Raw genomic sequence first — 17,871 nt, forward strand, 5'->3', positions numbered from 1 at the left:
ATTATCCTCTCCCCTCTTTCTTCCCGCTCTGAACGTCACTAGTTCGCTTTATCCACAAGATCTACAATAATCGGCTGGAAACCCTTGCCTCCCATGTTCACCCTTGCTCCAGACTTCGCAGCCAGCCTTGCCACTGGACCTGAAGGGTAATTCGCCGCGTTGACGAATATCGTTTCCGCTGGGCCAGTTGCATCCGGCCTTTCGTCAAAGTCGTCGTTGGCAGGGTATTCGGAATCAAGGTGTTCAGTGAAGTCGACCCGCTCTTGGTGTTCTTTTGAAACTCCCAGTTGTATGGCATTCTGTGCTGCGAGCTGTTCATTCCATGAATGCACATATGCCCCGCGAGCTTCGTGGATATGCCCGAAGACATGGAGCAGTGGCTTGAGTTGTTGTACCCTTGACGCGAGAGCGGCGCAACCGGCAAGAATATTGTTGTTGGTGAGGTCGAGAACATTGCGCGGAGGACCATGGGTTAACCTGTGTGTGTGTATTTATGAATTATAGTTCCGAGATCCAAGAAGAAACTTGCAGTATGTCCGTCCGCGGAAACTTGCCCACCAGCGCTATAGAGATGAGTGGATGCCTGATTAGGGGACTAAAAAAACACCTTCTGCCTCCTCACCACGGTCATAGCCAAACGCCCAGTTGTAGAAATTGGGGGACCACTGTTGATTCTTGTCAGCAGCCCTGATAGCCAGAAAGAAGCTGAACTGGTGAGCCATACACGCTCCATTCCCTCCCGCCTTCCCGAGCGCGGAACGTGTACTGTTCATCTTCGAGATAGACGATCCCCGCGGCAACGGCCGCAGACCCTTTGAGTAGTTTCCGCGCCTCTGCAACGGACTGGGCAATTGTGTGAGCCTGGCACAGACGAAGTTGGCCAAACACACCTCTGGCTCCAAGAAACCCTTCCTCGCCCAGTTATCTTCGTAGAAGTCTTGATGCAGTATGAGGTCGTGGTTGCCCGCGATGACGCTATTCGAATAATTATAGACACAGCCTTATAGTGGGAGGAAAGCCCGCACATCTTAACCTTGTGGGGCAAAGAGCGCAACCAGTCCACTGTTGCTTGCAACTCCGGAAGCCGGCCACGGTTTGTAAGGTCTCCCGTGTGAATCAACACGTCGTTCTCATCGCCGGGCACGTCGCAGGCGTGCGTATGCGTGTCAGACAGCAGCACAAAACGCGTCCAATCTGCTGACGGTTTCGCGAGGAGCGCCGCGGGATCGTAGTCGAGCTGCACTTGGGTGGTGGACGAAGATATTGTGGGCCGTTGAGGGAGCGCGAGAGTTCTGGTTTGTTTGCATCCCGCCATGAGAGCAAGAGGGGGCTGTTCTCCACAATCATCATTGTGAGATGTGGTCAGAAGTAAAGATTCCAAGGCATCATCATCAGTCTCATTATCTACTCGTAAACATGGATTCGTTGCATGGTAATAGTAGTCTGTGCTGTCTAAAAGACAATAAAATGACCCAGAGGGCGTTTGAAAATGCTCGAGTCCGTTCAAGAGACAAAATACTTCTCAGGCTCTTCTTCCTACGGAGTATCTTTGACAGCGTCTTCCAGATTGTCGTGATAATGTGTGGGCTCATTGATCTCCTCCTCAACAGCCAATCGGCCGGCATCCGTCAGCGTCGAATAGCCCTTGTCCATGTCCGGATCGAAGTAACGCGGAATGAAGCTGATAGACAAGCTGTTAGAGAACGAAAGGAAAGATTATGATGTAGCCTTACCTTTGACCTTTCCTCTTGCGTTCAGCAGCCTCATCCCGTTGCTTTTGCTCAATAGCAACCTTCTCCTTCGTCGCATCAGAAAACTCCTTCTTAAGCAGCCGACTGGTAACACTTTCCCAAAGCTTGCGACTCTCGTGCGGCAGTTGTTTCTCCAATGGGCGGACCGTCTTTGGGATCACGTGCACTTGAGACAAGTCAATTAATTCCGCCCATTCCTCCTCCTTGGCCGCAGAGACATCCATGCGTGATGAAGCTGCGGACGGGATAACGGGAACGGCAAGGGAGACATGTGATGGGGAGGGAGAAGAATACGAAGAGGGAGTCGTGTCCGGATAGGACCCAACACCAACGCGCCGCCAGCGAATACGCCCTCGCCATGACCCATCGAAGACAGCAACAACGCGGGGTAACGGCACGTGCTTTACTTTGGTCCACTCGTTATGTTGCGTATCGCCTTCCACCACAGTATGGATGACACCTTCAAGCAGGAAGTGCGCCCGTCCAAGCCATGACTCTTCTTTGTATTCAATGATAGCGCGGAACCGTTGGTTGCCACCAACACACGAAATGATTGTCGAATCAGCGACAGTGACATAGAAACTGCCTCGTAGCAAGCCGTTGACCGAGGCAATAGGATGGTTGATGTTATATTGTTCACCTGCGCCGGGACCGCCCGTAATGTTGATGTGAAGACCCTTATTGTAATGGCCAGGCGAGACACGGAGAGTGGTCCCAGAAACTCTGGCAGAAATTTGGTCAATGCCGTAGAGTTCGACGAAGCGGTCTGGACAAGAGGCGTAATATGCGGATACGGGAGGATGATGGGAAACTTGTTCAGTAATGTAGATAACGCGAACAGTGTCTTGCGATGGCGCTAGGTTGAGTTGGGAGATCTCGGCATTGGGAACATCCAAAGAGGTGGCAGCAGTCGATGGTGATTTTCCTGTCTTGGAAAATGCACTGATACCACTACGGGAACTGCGGGCGCTCTTGACACTAGCAGTATCAGCCAAAAGCGTCGGCGAAGGGGTGGCAGAGCCTTCAAGCGGGGACTTGGCAGGGATGACGTCCCAATGGGCACGGAAATGCTCGCCAAGGACTGAATTGTAAGGTTTGCAGACTTTGCCGTGCTAGAGGCAGGTCATCATATACGCATGTTTGCTTCAAGACTGCGACACACAACAAATTTGAGATCCTTGGTGAAGGTGAAACGGAGGATAGCGAGTATTCGCTCAAAGGGGTCATCGGAGTCGTTGACACTACCAAGTAGTCGTGAGCTCCAGAGCACAAGAGAGCGTTGGACCACGCACGCTACGAACATGTCTGGTCTGTCGAGATAGTGCCAGTATTCAAGATTTGGAACTGGTTCAAGCAGTGATGCGGGTAATGAGAGCCGCCTGGTACATGAGTTAAGAGTCCAGACTGGAAAGAAAAGACATACATGGCAGCAATGTCTTTGACACCGAGCGACTTCTTGACCAGCTGGACGATCATCTTGAGCTTCCCGCCTTCGCCTTCGCCACTGTCGGGAACGGAAATGGGAGGACCTGGAGCATCCTCATCAACCTCATGAGGTGTAGCCGCGTCTGGGGCTGGAGAAGACATGACGGGGGGACAGAGAAAAAGAGGTAGTAGTGGAGGTTGGGGTCTAAGGTATAAAAGCTTTGTTTGATCGCATTCATTTTGGCACGTTCGTCCATCACAGGCAAAGAACTGACCTACTTCTCGAGCGTAAAACGACGTCGATTCTGCGGCGGTGTTGGACTGAGCCTTTGATCTCGTTGTCGATGACCACCAAGATGCTTCCACGTCGCAAGCGCATCACATCACCAACAAGTATTGTTCAGCTCGACTATCCAGACCACCAGCCTTCACCAAAACCGGCTGGAAGCTATACCCGCTTCGTGCTCATCTCAGACACCCACTCCCAAGTTTTCCCGGTCCCTGATGGTGATGTTTTACTTCACTCAGGCGACCTCACCCGGCGAGGAACTCTCCGCGACTTGCATCGCACTATGGACTGGCTCTATGCACTCCCACATCCAATCAAAATGTTCGCGTCACTCCATTCTCGACGCGACAATCAACTGAAACGATTAGCAGTATAATAGCCGGCAACCGCGACTTTGCTCTCGACCGCGAATGGTACGATAAGAACTGGGAACACACTGGTCATCCAGGGAAACCAGCAATCTGGGAACACCCGGATCCGATATTCGAGTTGCTCACCGGTTCACGTGCCAAAGCTGCAAATGTGATTTATCTGCGTGACGAAAAGTATTCATTCACAGCTGGAGGACGGGAATGGACGGTCTACGGCACTCCGGTAAGCAGCTCAAAGAAGTGTATTTGTCGCGAGATGTCATCGTGCTCCTGTTATAGCGAAGTCCCAACTTTGGTGCACGCGTCCGCGCATTTGGATACGATTCTGCAGACGCGACATCGATGGTTTCAGCTTTCCCTGAAACTGATATTTTGTAAGTTCATTTCGAACTGAAGGCCAAGTACTAACCATGTAGCAGAATGACCCACGGACCCCCTCACGGCATCCTTGACCAGACCACACACAATGCATTCGCAGGTTGCCCGGCTCTGACCTCTCGGATTATCAGCTTACGGCCCAGATTACACGTCTTTGGCCATATTCACGAGTCGCGTGGATGTTATGTGCACGAATGGAGTGAGGCAACGCCGTCCGCCCAAAACCCAGCTAGCCGTCGGATTGCGGAAGACGAAGAGAAGATCGGCGGAAACGGTCAGCAAACTATATTCGTCAATGCTGCAAATACCCCCAAGCTAGCGAGTGGCGGAGTACTACCTCCAGTGGGAGGATCAGGATTCCAGCCCATCGTCGTTGACCTGCTCAATTGAGGAATGCACGTATTTTATAGGGCAGCATCTTTTATTGGGTTAACGCACTCGTACCATTGGATGACACTTCCAATCAAGAACGCCCACCCTCCCCAAAACGTCGAGCACGAACTCTGGTACGCGATACCATTACTCTCATTCAATGCATAGCCAAACCCACCGCATAACGTGAAGCCAACTGCCCCCACCAGATTCCAAACTATGAATGACTTCATAAAGACAAGCAAACTGAAGTTGAGAGACCTACATCCAACATGCCAGCCGAGGGAAAGTGGGGCAGGGATGTACCATTTTCGTTGTGTCTCTATCATGATCATGATCCTATGTAGTATGGTCAGTAGATGAATGCAATCAAACTTGGAATCTTACGAGGCGATCATGAACCCAGTTCCACCGACGACCTGTGGGGTCCAAAACACGCCGTCCAAGACCCCTGTATGCGACATTATGGCGTTTTGAATGGTCGGAATAGCAGTGAATCTGTTGAATCTATATCACGAGGACTCTAAGCGATGACCTACTCACCCACTGATCCAGAAGATAGTCGCTGCCCAGTACTGAACGAATGCAGCCAAGAAGCCCAGCTCGTGGAAGTACTTTGCGGATGTGGAGAACCATATCCACTGGTGTTTGGGTGAAGATGGCTTTTCTGAATCGCCATTGAGCAGTTTGTTGAAGTTCCACCCAAAGTTGGCTGTATCTTTGCGGTTCCAAGCCTCTAACACAGCGGCCAGCGCGCCAAACTCGAATATAGTGGCACCAAGCCAGGCGGTCCACCCAACTGCGTCCATGTTCTCGGGGACGCTGGAGTTAACGAAGGGGAGAAAAGCAAAAAAGCCGTTGATAACCCAGACGATGCTCCCCACGGTAAACAACTTTTTTGGACGAGTTAGCTCCCTCTTTTTTTATTAGTGGAAACTGACCATTGCAACCCACCAGCTGATGTTGCTGTATTCTGCATGTCGCATGTTGGCGATCTTGTGTAGCGTCCCGTGTGCATGTCTCTCTCGACCAGTTCGCGGACTAGTGGCAATGTGGCGACTTTTGCGGTGGTCTCTAGACGTCCAAGCTAGGTCTTTTTCGGAGGAGAGAGCAAGGGTGGCATGCGTTGGATGCATAAACGAGCCAAAGGGAACAGCACTATGAGTCGAGTGTTTTTTCACATCTGGGTGCAGGGAGAAGTGCCAGCGGTCGTCTGGTCGGAGAGATTCTGGGTCATGGCCGTCCGCAGACATGGTTTGGGCAGAAAAAGCGCACAGTTCACATCGTTGACGGGTCTGGAAACACGCGTCATGCGTTTCGTTACGTGATCAGGCGGTAATCTCTTTCCGTCGCGTCCAATGATTGTACAGTATATAACATTCTGAGCCCTTATATCCTGATGGTGTAATGGCCAATATGACGAGCTACTGGTTACAAAACTGCTCGCCTGGTTGACGTAGACGCGTTTGATGGGTTTGTACGTGTTGACCAGCGTGTGATCTTGGCCGTCATCGTAGAATCTTTGGGTATGAAGGGTCTACTTTCGGGGTGCCTTCAAGAGGAGCGTTACACTCGAGTGGATGTGTGCATTGCTGTAAGTTGTGTTATATGGATGACTAGCCGCCATAGCATAATGAAGGACTGACCCAGTCTATGCTTAATCAGTCGTCTGTGACGCTATCAGCCGTTTCGCCTTCAACTCCCTATATTTCCGGATCGCCTCTTCCCTTGCTTGCGCAAGCAGTAGTTGCTGGGCTGGTGATACAACTTCCTTTGCCTTTTCTTTCCCAACACCGACCTTCGCTCCCCCTGGCTTCTTTTGTGCCTTTTTGACCAGAGCAGACAAGTCTGGTGGTGCCTGAGCAATGTCATTCAACCGTCTTGGTGCAGCAGTTGAAGTCAGTTGAAAGTCTTTCGGCTTTCTAGAGATGTCGGCAGGTTTGGCTTGGTGATTAATGGGAGTGTCGTTGTCATTGTCCGAGTCCATGCCACGACTTTGGCCATTTGCTTTTTTATCATGTTTGGCAGCGAGCTCTGTTTTCTTTTGTGCCCGTTGTAGAGCTCGGGAGGCTTGCATCGCGTTTCGCACAACTGGTCGCATATCTCCCTCTATACGTCTGTATGGTGTCAGTTATCTCCGATAAACGCTGGGAGCGGAAATCGCGTACTTATTGAAGTGTGCTAGGGTCTCTCCTGGGCGAATCTTGGTAGCTTCCGATGGGTTGGCTTCCGTTTTACTGCGTTTTCCCTTGTGCTCATTTCCATCGCCGGGCCCATCTTCCTCCCGCAGTTTACGCTTAGCGCGATACTCCGCCCGTATATGGACCGCATTGATAGCCCTCACGAATGATTTAGGTAGTGGTTCAGATGATAGAGAATCAGTGTGGTCTTTGGCAGGAGCGTTGTCAATGCCTCTAGGTGAAAAGAAAAAACTTGAGCCATGCTTCAGCATAGATAGAAAAAGGAGCTACGAACTGTCCGGTACGGTGAGCGTCGCGTAGTGAGCGTTTGGCTCGTTTATGGGGCATTTCGAGTCAAGAAAAGGAAGATGAGATGACATAATCGACGAGTGTAAGTACTTTCAGAGGCCATTTGGCTTGTGCCTCTGGATGCATGCGTTACAATACAGTGTTAGAGTCGAATCCTCGCACCAAGATCGTGGTCTAGTAGTCTGCACTTAGCTTGCGCTCAACTTTTGCGAAAGCTACATAGTGTCGGCCGAATGCATGACCGGCCGAAGTGTTGGCCGTGGCCAAACGTGGATCGATGTGATGTGACTCATTCCATTTTTGGAGTTGGAATTCATGCATTGGAGTTAGACGCCTACTTCCAGCCTTTCCACCATGTCCATTTCATCTGGATCGTCATCTCCTTCGTCATCATTGTCCTCTTCTCCTCCACGCACTCCCCCGAATCTGCATCAAAACAGCATCGACCCTTCGTCGCCATGGCTCGTGCAAAAATTTGGTGGAACGAGCGTTGGAAAGTTTGCAGTGGGTATTGCGAGGGACATTGTCTCGTACGTGTCATTCGAATGCTCCGTTTCTAAAGCTTAATGCACAATGACACGGCAGAAGCTATATCGACTCCAACAAGGTCGCTATAGTATGCTCGGCGCGTTCAGGATCGACAAAAGCATTGGGAACGACCAACTTATTACTGAAAGCGGCATCAGAAGCCCTCCAACGAAGACCGAAAACACAGTCCGGTTATACCACTCCAGTATCCAATGGCATATTCGGACGCCTTTCTGATGGTTCTCAAACGCCATCGAGCAGCCCTCGCAGTAGTACTGAGGGCTATCCTTGGTCTGGGATGACACCTATAATACCTCAACTAGAAACTCTTCCTGCTTTTCATGCAACTGTGGATTTGATACGTCAGGAGCATTTCAATGCTGCTCGTGCCTGTGTTGGTGACCAATCCATTCTACAAGAACTCGAAGCAGAGATCGAGCGCGACTGTGAATGGCTGCGGAGTTTCTTGTATGCGTCCCAGGCGCGTCTTGCCACATTTTATCCGGCGAACTTAACTTACGGGCCGTTGCAGGTGATCGACGAGATTTCCCCGCGATCGAAAGACACCATTGTCGGGCTAGGAGAGCGACTAGCATGCAAATTCATGACGGCTGTACTTCGCGACCAAGGCATTGACGCAGAGTATGTGTCTCTGGAAGATATTGTGCCTGTAGCGGAAGACGAGTCGAGTGACGATGACTCCTTAGATCAAGAGTTCTATGACCGCCTTTCCGAGGCCGTTGGCGAGCGTATCAAGCAATGCGGCCCCAGAGTTCCCGTCGTTACAGGTACTCCGTGTTCAGTGATATCTTTCTGCGAATTGATGATGATCCAGGCTTCTTTGGACCCGTACCAGGCTCCCTATTACGCCAGATTGGTCGTGGATATACCGACTTACTTTCTGCTTTACTTGCAGTTGGCCTCGAAGCATCTGAACTGCAGATTTGGAAGGAGGTTGATGGAATCTTTACTGCTGATCCTCGCAAAGTACCAACCTCGCGACTTATCAGCATCATTTCACCGGCAGAGGCAGCTGAGCTGACCTACTATGGCAGCGAAGTGGTACATCCATTTACTATGGAGCAGGCTATTCGGCGCAAGATACCCATTAGAATCAAGAATGTCGAGAATCCACGAGGGGGAGGAACTGTCATCCACCCAGACCCAGAGGAAGACGATGCTGGCCAAATTGAAGACGATGTTGGCAGCGTTCCTGAACCAGCTTCTCCCGTCGCTCTCGCTCTTCTAAGAGCTCGAGCCACCGAAAACCATCATCCCAGGCATCCCACGGCCGTGACAATCAAAGAGCACATCGTTGTCCTCAATATCAACTCGAATCGCAAAAGCGTCTCGCATGGCTTCCTTGCCGGTATTTTTGAGACGCTGGATCGATTTGGGGTTGTTGTGGACCTCATCAGCACAAGTGAAGTCCACGTGAGTATGGCGATCGAGGACGGGTTGGCAAAGAAAGTCTTGGAGAAGCTATTGAAGGAGCTGCGCAAGATTGGCACCGTAGGCCCTCTCATTCGTTTTCTCCGCCGTTTCATGTTTGCCTAGGTCTCAGTGCATCATGATATGGCAATTCTCTCCTTAGTAGGGAAACATATGCGCAATATGATTGGTATTGCTGGACGGATGTTCACCACACTAGCCCAAGGCAAGGTCAACATCGAAATGATTAGCCAAGGTGCCAGCGAGATCAATATTTCTTGTGTTATCGACGGAAAGGACGCGGTCAAGGCGCTAAACCTCATCCACCAAAGCTGTTTGCAGCCTCCAGAAGCGCTTCCTGCCCCTAAAAGCAGTACGTTTTCTTAGAGTAATGGGACTTGATATTGCTGACGACCTTCGCAGTTGCTGTGGGACCGTGGCTCTTTTAGATACCAAAAGTGCTGTGTAGGCACATATAGACTAGATTTAATTGCATATCCAATTTGTTGTACAATGTATGTCTTTAGAAATAGACTAGCATTCGCGGAACCATTTTATTCCTTTTTCTGCTCGAACGATCGTCCGTGGCTGTGCAGCGACTTGAATCTTGTCCTTCACTTTCACGGTCCTTTCTTACGCATTTTTACGCCTTAACCTGACCTTCTCCACTTTTGGATGGTCGACGACAAATACATTGGCCTCGCTTTGGCGGTCTCCAGCTCAGCGGCCATCGGGACGAGCATCGTAATAACGAAAAAGGTGCGTGTGCTGGTTGGACAGTATGAACATCATCTGAATAGCCACTTAGGGCCTCACTGCTGCTGCTAATGGGAACAATTCTTCTGCTTCCGAAAATCTCGCATACCTGCGGAATCCAACATGGTGGGCTGGGATGTCGACTTGTGCGTGAATAAACCTATTGCGATTCTTGTTCATTGAACGCATTTCAGTGATTCTTGGTGAAGGTAGACTAGTTGGTCGTACCTCTGATTGTTGGCTCTAACTCGTCCTGCAGTCGCTAACTTCGCGGCTTATTCTTTCGCTCCGCCCGTACTTGTCACCCCGCTTGGAGCATTGAGTGTTCTTATTGGGTACGTCGGCCCAGTTTGTTGTATCTTGTCTTCCTGAACATTCACCAGCGCAATCCTAGCCTCCTTTCTTCTAAATGAAAGACTTGGCCATCTCGGTCGAGTTGGCTGCGCTCTATGTCTACTTGGCTCCGTCATAATCGTGCTCCATGCGCCGGACGACCAGCCTATTGACACGATAACCGACTTTCTCAACTACGCTCTCAAGCCAGGGTTTCTGCTATACTGTTTCGTCGTCTGCGTTGGCTCTGTCGTCCTTGCATATGGAGTTGCTCCGAAACTTGGCCGCAAGAACCCCGTGGTTTTCATTTCTATCGCGTCACTTGTTGGAAGCGTGTCAGTGATGTTTGTGAAGGGCTTTGGCGTTGCGGTCAAGCTTACATTCGCGGGCAAGAATCAGTTTGTGTACCCAAGCACGTATTTGTTTGGCGCAATCTCTGCTGCATGCATTGTCATCCAGCTTAACTACTATAACAAGGCCCTGGATACGTTTTCAGTCAACATGTGAGCATTCTTCCCGACTCGTATCTGAGCTTACCATGAAAAATAGCGTCAACCCAATGTACTACGTCGGCTTTTGCAGCTGTACGATAGTCGCATCCTTGATTCTGTTCGAAGGTTTTAACACTAGCGATGCGACCAACACAATCTCTCTAGTCTGCGGTTTCGTCGTCACCTTTGTTGGCGTACATATCCTCAATCTTTCAATGCTGGAGGGTGCTGCGGAAGCAGTGGAAGAGGGACGTGGTGGACTGACACTGGAAGGACGACTTTCCCTTGATGGCTGGCACGGAGTTAGGCGAGATAGCATTGGAATGGGTGTTGGAATGGCTCTTCCAAGTCCTCGACATGTTCGCCGAAGCTCGCTCTATCGCAACCAACCGGGTATGCTATTCAGTCCATATGAGGCTGAAGCATTGTCAAGTCAACAGCAACATGATTTGTCGCTGGTGCGTGAAGAAGAAGAGGACTCGGATGGGGAGGATGCTAATGAGATGACTTCGCTGAGGACACCCAATAGAAGCCCTAGACCTGGCAGTTCCCCAAAACCACCAGGAGATATCAGGATATCACCCAGGCCGGTGTAGCAGGCAGCGAAAGTCCTACGCAGCTGTTTATACCTTGTAATTACGCGAGACGGACTATTAATTTATATTCCCTACTCTTCCGCCCAAAAGCGGTGCTCTTAACTTCTTGTTCTGGTTTCTCATCCTTGAACCAGCCTTTTGCGTTGCTTTCAAATTCAAAATTGTGTCGCTCGCATATTTTCCGATCGCCACAGAAGATTTGGGTACTGGGAGTTGTATCGGACCACCAAGTAAGTTGACGCTGTTATCCATTCCTTTTCTCTCCCATCCTTCTTTACTGTCCTATTCGCCCTTGGTTGCATTAAGAGCGACTTCCAATGACCTCGCAGCCCTCGTCTGCATCGTCTTGGCACCAGACAGGTTGTGGGTTAGGAACGCGTGTCAACAGTATCTTGTCGTGTTTTCTCCTGCTCAACATCTGGCGTCTGTTGCAGATTTCGTGATTCGAAGACTAGCAACCAAAAGTGCGTGGTCAATTCTCACCGTACTATATTTCCTACTCACTCCCGAGTTTACAGTCGCCACGAAATTTTGAAGGAAGCCGCCCATGACGGAAGCCTCTGCGGTCTTCAAGGACATCCCAGAGCTGTTTGAAGTAGACCTCGGCGAGGCTCTAACTGCTCGGACGGAGAGTCTCTGTGCGTTGCAGTAGTTGTTGGAAATACTTCTCCGCTGACGACCTCGATAGCAACATTCAGAGAATTAGGCCCACCAGACCTTTGCCACGTCGTTAAAAGCACAGGAAAAGCTGGCCAGCGAGATATTGGATCGTACCACTATGTCTCGGGCGTTGACGCTTCCTCGTCAGCGTCTCTTGCAGCCTACATCAACTCGCTCACATACGCGATCGAGGATTCTGGCGCGTGGTTTTCCAAGACTCCTGTTTGGAAGGTCCGCAACGGATGTTATTGCTGTTTCAACGCCTTTTCGCGCGTCGACTTTCGGGTAGACGTCAAGATTCCGGGAGGAGTCAATGCTTATGTTGTGGATTTGCGTGGCGAGAGGCACGTCTGGCTTCCATTAGTATTCAATTAGCGACTGATACTTCTTTAGGCATGAAGCAACGCCGGAAATGTGGCAGGAAACTTATGTCTCTGCATTGCTTCGTGCCATTCTCTACTCGGATGACCCCGCGCACTCTCTTGACGCCTACCGAAAACTCGATCCTATCACTACTCTGGAGGGAGAATTACGCTTCTTGTCTGCGGCAGAAGCATTATTCCTGAAAGGTAACCCTTCTTGATTTTTTACTACTCTGCTCAACGATCTCAGGCTGGCAAGTTGGATCAGATCCAGAAATCCAAGTTGCATCCGTCACGACAAATCACTTGACCGCTGGCCTTCTCAAGTACTTTGGAACATCTGGTCGGTGGCAGCAAGTAGCAAATTTGTTTGAGAAGCTTTCTGTGCGTGAGCCAGAGGTAGCATCGCTTCTGGCACAGGCCTATTTGGGAATGAGTATGTCTTGTTCCTATACTCGTTCCTACTAGGCGGCTAATGTGGGGTTAGATGAGGAAGTTAAGGCGCTCAATATCATGTCGACTGCCCTTCGTGGCGCACCTGGCCCTGCGTCATACACCCTTCTACACGCGCAATGCGAATTCCTGCGAGAAAAAGGTCGCTCAGATTGGGCACTTAAACTCGCCCGACAAGCCGTAAACGCTGCTCCCAGCGAGTTTGTCACCTGGGAGAAACTAACCGAGGTCTATATCGAACTAGGAATGTACGACTCAGCGCTGTTGACCCTCAACTCTTGCCCCATGTTCACCTTCAATGGTCGTGACGCCCATCGTCCGCTTACTCCAGCACGAATTCACTTGCCTTTCCATCGCTCTATTGGAGAGATTTTACCTGATCGGGCCAAGACCGACGACGACGAAGCAGATCCTGCCCTTCAACGCCTACCAGCGCCGGGTTTACGAGGAACCTGGGCACGTGCTTACTCGCTCCTCACACGACTCGTTTCGCAGATCGGTTGGGATGAGTTGCTTAAGACACGGAGTGCTGTTTTCGTGATGGAAGAGGAATATCGAATGCAAAAGGCGCAAACAGAGATTGTGAACCATATGAGGTCACAATCCGAGCCCGATTCTATCGAAGGTTCTACGTTGGCGGAGAACGGCAACGACCACGAACATGACGATGCCTCTACAAGGGGTATGGTCAGCCCTGCTGTATCAAATGTGACGACGCCAACTAGTCCGCACGCGCCAGAGATACCGGTGAACGGGACCGTAAACGTTGCCGAAAATGGGATCCCAACAATCACTATCTCGACAGAGAACGATGTGGAGAAGGAAAAGGAGCAAGAGAAAGAAAAAGAAAAAGACGAAGAAACAGAGGAGGAACAGAATGGCCAAGACGGACTAGGGGAAACCGAGAGTGAGACGCTCGCCCATGCAGCAGACTCGCTAGAGCGGCCGACTCAAGCTGCGGCAGGTGATGAGGAGGACAAGAAGGAGCCTCAGGTTGATGCTGCTCAGGAGCCGTTCTCGTTCAGTAATAAACGGTTATGTGAACGATGGCTGGATAACTTATTCATGGTTCTCTACGAGGTTCGTGTTGTTTTTCTCAGTTCCTCTGAACTAGCGTTTATGGCTGATGCATCCTGCAGGATCTGCGGGTATGGACCATTTTCCGCGCCGAGGTTGCCCATTTCAAGACACAACACGTGGCATATCGGAAGACAGGCCTCGAGTGGGAGATCCTAGGTGATCTTGGGTTGCGCCTACATCACAAGGAAGAGGCGAAAGAGGCTTACCAACGTTGTCTCGACACGTCCCGATACTCCATGAAGCCATGGAGCAAACTGATGGAGATGTATGCTGAAGAGGGCGACATTCAGAGGTGTATTCAGACGGCCATTCGCGTTGCTGCCTATCAATACGCTGAATATACTGAAATGACGGTGAGTATTTCTGTGACTAGTTTGCCTTTTTCCTGATCGCTTCAAGTACCCGACACAAATTGCGCGTTGTTTCTTTAAGCTTGGGACCGTTCATGGCCATGCCAAGATATCATACACCCTTCTCAGTATGGGTCTTCCTGAACCCATCCTCAAAATAATGGATAGCTACTTGCAGTACGGAAAGACCTTCAAAGTTGAAGGATATGATTATTAGTGGTTGAACCTTAGCTTTTGTTCTTCGCGTTTATTTTATTCGAGGGTCTTGTACAGTAGTAGATGCCCCACTTTATTCTTATGATCTTCTAGTGCTTGCAATGCGAGATACAAATTATATGTTAAGCTACACAGAGAATGGTACTAGGAAGATGGCGGGAGTTTCCAAAAGTCACTTGGATGGAAAGCCGTTCTAAGAGTGGTAACTGCGTTGCGGGCGTTTGTTCGTAGTGGCGCAGCTTTGACATCTTCAACATCGCTTCCACCCTCATCGTCAAAACCAGAGCCAAGTTGTCGTGCTAAATCTTGGACTGCCTTGTCCTCTCGCACCCATTTCCCATCGCGGGCGTCACCGTCCCACCATTCTGTGGCACGAGTTCGAAGGACAGGTATCCGCATGATGGCACCGCGGGTTAACCGAAGAAGTTGCATTCGCAGCAATGTCTGCTCAGCGAGTCTTGTTGCACCAATTGTTGGGTTGCTCAGCGGGGAGAGTGGTCTTTCGGGAAGTAGATGTATGAGGATGGGTACCACCAAAAACAAGAGTTGGCGCAGCAAGAGCAGGGAGTCGTGCCACTGAACATGGAGGTAAGCACAAGTAACAACTAAATCACAACCGGCCACGTACCCAGAACACCTCTTTGTCGCCTTTTGGGACCTCTATTGGCGTTGTTGCAATGTAGTAGGCCTCCGCAAAGAAGGAACCCGCGATGGCTGCGACAGCTAGGGTGCGGTATCGTTCATGGCCAGAGTCGTTGATTGTGACAAGCTACAAATTGTCAGAAGATGCAGTTGAGATAGAGCGCGACAAACCCCAACTATAGCGGCTGTCCAGATGTATGAAAGCAGCGCGCTGGGTAGAGCAAAGACGGCGAAGTCATTGAACGAGTGGCAATAGTCGCATGTTGAAACGACCGTATGGCCAAACCTCGGGGCTAGAATTAGTTAAAGATGAAAGGGTAGCCGTAGCCTCGTACCGAACATAGAATGTCTTGATATCGTATGAATTCAGATGCCTCAGCAGCGTGTCAAGGGGAGTTGGGAGTTCGCCTGTGTCCGACTTTTTGGATGAGAAGGCTTCGGATGGCATCTGGTGGAGTTGATAGCGGTATTTTCAGACGCCTAAATAGGTTGTCGGGTGGGAGGACGATGATTTGGTAGAGCACAGCGAGGACGTGCAGGAGAAGGAAGATGTTGAGAAAAGACCGCGTCGAAGTTAGCGATCGTGCTGGTGATTTATATATGTTGAAGTAAGTCCATGGGACTATGACCGCAACCAAAGTCGCTATGAAGGCAACAAGTGAGACGCCTGCCGCCATCGCGTCGAGTTGCGCGACCACGTCAACTTGAGGAAAATCGCGACGTGACATCACGCCTTGTGCTTTCGCTCTTCTGCCTAACGCAGAAAAATGGGCAAGCGTACGAGATACGGCTCTGATGATGAAAGTAGCAGCGAATCGGAATCGGACTCCTGTGATAGTGACTGGTCTCCGACGAAAAAGGCTCGCTTTCTTTCATCCATGCTTTGTTTGTAACAAATGTCAAAGGGAGTAGGCCGCAAAGAAATCGCCAACAACGAAGGCGGAAATTACTATTCGCGCCACGGACACGCCTTCAAATAAAGCTGACGCGCAAAGGCGAGTGCAAAATCTTGAAGAATCCGTCATAAGCAAGATTCGCAAAGCATTCGCTCTGGCAGTGCATTCTGGAACTGGTAAAGCAGAGGCCGACCGGGCCCTTAGACTGGTGAATGAGATGCTCGGACGACACAAGTAGAGTCTCGCCTGATACCGAGTGTCGTTTCCAACGTCCGAGACAGTGTAACACAAGCGGACATAATGGCCCACGAATCAGATGCTGATAAACTGAAACGGTGTGTACCCAGGTTAACAAGCCAAGATGGAAACCGAAACTCATCTCAGGGCGGGACAATCTGTTGTTTCTATCCGAAGCACGGTTTCACCAAATAAACCTGTTGATCAAACCACCTGGGCTCTTACACTCTCAGATGCGATGGACGAGTTCTTCGATTGTCAGAGCTATATCACCGACTTTCGCGACACTCTGCGGCCAAGGTTGGAATTTACTTTCTATGGTATGGGGGACATTCCTCTGTGACAACTTATTCTGAATCCAAATTAGGACTCGCAGAACAAACAGTTACGGCGGCACACGCTTTTGAGATGGTAATGACAACCGTGACGACTTGGTCTTAGAGCAAGCGATTAATTTAGACTATCTAGTCCTACAATCTCGTTTCTGCGTGGAGCCTCAAACCCAAAGTTGGAAAGGGTATACATAAGAGAAAGTAAGTCGCTTTCTTTTATTTCGGAACATAATCAGTCAATATTAAGGCTGCCCTATAAGCTGTTATTGCAACGGAACCGCAGACGGTGCGTAATAAGGAGGGATTTCGTCCTCCTTAAGTTAACAATTCTATCCAGCCCTTTATAAGATGGCACTAGCAGAGAAGGATCGTGACAAACAGCGGGCAGCGAGAAGGGAAGCAGAACGTCTGAAAGCGCGTGAATGGGAAGAAGCAGAGGAGGAACGCATGCGACTGGACCGCTTAAAAGATCCTCAAGTCACAACCGACAGGGACACACCCGATCGGAAAGTCAAAGTTGAAGAAGTCCCGGATGAGGATGTTTTGAGAAAGAAAAATGTGGGTGATGAGGACACCGAACCCTCTCCAGCCCAGTATCAAACCGCTTCTCATAAAACCTTTAATGCGACCGACAAAAACGACCTAGATCTTGACAAGGAGCTTGCCAAGGCCGAGGAGAGGGCTCGGAATCGAGCACCATCGACTTCGGAATCAACGCCAACGAAACCTCAGAGTACTTTGGTGGTGGCCGCCCAAGCTTCTGCAGTTGTTGTCTTGCCTAAGGAAGAGGAAGGCGGCTCCGACTCTCCATGGAATTCCGTTATGCAACTCGTCAAGTTCCGAGAGACAAGCAAAGCGATCGCAGACGAATACCTCAAGCAGAGTGGTATAAAACTCAGTGGCGGTAGACAGCGCATTCCGCTCAAGATCAAAGATGATCGTGCGTGGGAGGCCTACGAAACGGGGAGAGAAAGATGCTCAGAAGATAGACGTGCATCAACGACGACGAGTTAAGGATGTCGACATGGATTGAATCTTGTGCAGTATACTAGATACTAGTAGATAGTGAATTTCTCCCCGAAAATCCCTTCCGTCATGTCCCACAACTTCTGCGCGCGTTCTTAGAGATACACGTCAGATTGTGTTATTATTCTCTCCTGAAGCACAGCAGTGCAACGCACGGGTATGATTCGACCCATTACAGTCCTCTAGATAACAGCCTGATTTGTCTGCAAGCATTTCAACGTTGTCTAACATGAACTTTGAGAAAGTTACCATCCAAACGAGGATCAAATGCAGCGACAATAGTTCTGGTCGGTGATAAACCCTCCTGAGCTAAATGGAATGAACGAACCACTCACGTAGCAGCTCCTTGAGGGATCGTTTTCCATTTGAGCTTCGGATGAGTCAAGTTAGGCCGCTTGCCATCCTCC

The 17,871-nt window shown here is 50.1% G+C and overlaps 9 protein-coding genes across 9 annotated transcripts; 5 read left to right on the plus strand and 4 right to left on the minus strand.

The window, feature by feature from the left end:
• Positions 1-38: 38 nt before the first annotated feature.
• MIND_01218100 (Metallo-dependent phosphatase) lies at positions 39-1,315 on the minus strand (the record flags this gene model as incomplete). The annotated part of the gene is made up of 6 exons (XM_037368686.1): positions 39-477; positions 551-563; positions 608-665; positions 712-843; positions 891-975; positions 1,026-1,315. 6 exons carry the CDS (start codon positions 1,313-1,315, stop codon positions 39-41), a joined length of 1,017 nt encoding a protein of 338 aa, XP_037214654.1.
• Positions 1,316-1,536: 221 nt separating this feature from the next.
• On the minus strand, positions 1,537-3,338 carry MIND_01218200 (uncharacterized protein; the record flags this gene model as incomplete). Its single annotated transcript, XM_037368687.1, has 5 exons — positions 1,537-1,681; positions 1,734-2,863; positions 2,914-2,992; positions 3,044-3,130; positions 3,175-3,338. The coding sequence occupies 5 exons, from the start codon at positions 3,336-3,338 to the stop codon at positions 1,537-1,539; spliced, it is 1,605 nt and encodes a 534-aa protein (XP_037214655.1).
• Positions 3,339-3,421: 83 nt separating this feature from the next.
• On the plus strand, positions 3,422-4,604 carry MIND_01218300 (Metallophos domain-containing protein; the record flags this gene model as incomplete). The annotated part of the gene is made up of 4 exons (XM_037368688.1): positions 3,422-3,786; positions 3,837-4,059; positions 4,116-4,210; positions 4,256-4,604. The coding sequence occupies exons 1-4, from the start codon at positions 3,521-3,523 to the stop codon at positions 4,602-4,604; spliced, it is 933 nt and encodes a 310-aa protein (XP_037214656.1). The 5' UTR covers positions 3,422-3,520.
• Positions 4,605-6,243: 1,639 nt separating this feature from the next.
• Positions 6,244-7,114, minus strand: MIND_01218500 (uncharacterized protein; the record flags this gene model as incomplete). Its single annotated transcript, XM_037368689.1, has 3 exons — positions 6,244-6,703; positions 6,755-7,000; positions 7,062-7,114. 3 exons carry the CDS (start codon positions 7,112-7,114, stop codon positions 6,244-6,246), a joined length of 759 nt encoding a protein of 252 aa, XP_037214657.1.
• Positions 7,115-7,429: 315 nt separating this feature from the next.
• MIND_01218600 (uncharacterized protein) lies at positions 7,430-9,483 on the plus strand (the record flags this gene model as incomplete). Its single annotated transcript, XM_037368690.1, has 5 exons — positions 7,430-7,605; positions 7,661-8,391; positions 8,439-9,115; positions 9,161-9,407; positions 9,458-9,483. 5 exons carry the CDS (start codon positions 7,430-7,432, stop codon positions 9,481-9,483), a joined length of 1,857 nt encoding a protein of 618 aa, XP_037214658.1.
• Positions 9,484-9,709: 226 nt separating this feature from the next.
• MIND_01218700 (uncharacterized protein) lies at positions 9,710-11,210 on the plus strand (the record flags this gene model as incomplete). The annotated part of the gene is made up of 6 exons (XM_037368691.1): positions 9,710-9,793; positions 9,843-9,936; positions 9,985-9,999; positions 10,050-10,125; positions 10,174-10,626; positions 10,673-11,210. The coding sequence occupies 6 exons, from the start codon at positions 9,710-9,712 to the stop codon at positions 11,208-11,210; spliced, it is 1,260 nt and encodes a 419-aa protein (XP_037214659.1).
• A 547-nt stretch (positions 11,211-11,757) lies between these two features.
• Positions 11,758-14,332, plus strand: MIND_01218800 (uncharacterized protein; the record flags this gene model as incomplete). Its single annotated transcript, XM_037368692.1, has 7 exons — positions 11,758-11,848; positions 11,899-12,214; positions 12,264-12,439; positions 12,483-12,668; positions 12,720-13,765; positions 13,825-14,118; positions 14,165-14,332. 7 exons carry the CDS (start codon positions 11,758-11,760, stop codon positions 14,330-14,332), a joined length of 2,277 nt encoding a protein of 758 aa, XP_037214660.1.
• Positions 14,333-14,475: 143 nt separating this feature from the next.
• On the minus strand, positions 14,476-15,421 carry MIND_01218900 (uncharacterized protein; the record flags this gene model as incomplete). Its single annotated transcript, XM_037368693.1, has 4 exons — positions 14,476-14,907; positions 14,960-15,100; positions 15,145-15,259; positions 15,309-15,421. The coding sequence occupies 4 exons, from the start codon at positions 15,419-15,421 to the stop codon at positions 14,476-14,478; spliced, it is 801 nt and encodes a 266-aa protein (XP_037214661.1).
• Positions 15,422-16,086: 665 nt separating this feature from the next.
• Positions 16,087-17,452, plus strand: MIND_01219000 (DUF2786 domain-containing protein; the record flags this gene model as incomplete). The annotated part of the gene is made up of 7 exons (XM_037368694.1): positions 16,087-16,103; positions 16,151-16,204; positions 16,254-16,426; positions 16,474-16,517; positions 16,575-16,639; positions 16,699-16,724; positions 16,776-17,452. The coding sequence occupies 7 exons, from the start codon at positions 16,087-16,089 to the stop codon at positions 17,450-17,452; spliced, it is 1,056 nt and encodes a 351-aa protein (XP_037214662.1).
• Positions 17,453-17,871: the final 419 nt, after the last annotated feature.

This window comes from Mycena indigotica (genome assembly GCF_014461135.1).
Source record: "Mycena indigotica strain 171206Taipei chromosome Unknown Mind.scaff0012, whole genome shotgun sequence".
NCBI lineage: Eukaryota > Fungi > Basidiomycota > Agaricomycetes > Agaricales > Mycenaceae > Mycena > Mycena indigotica.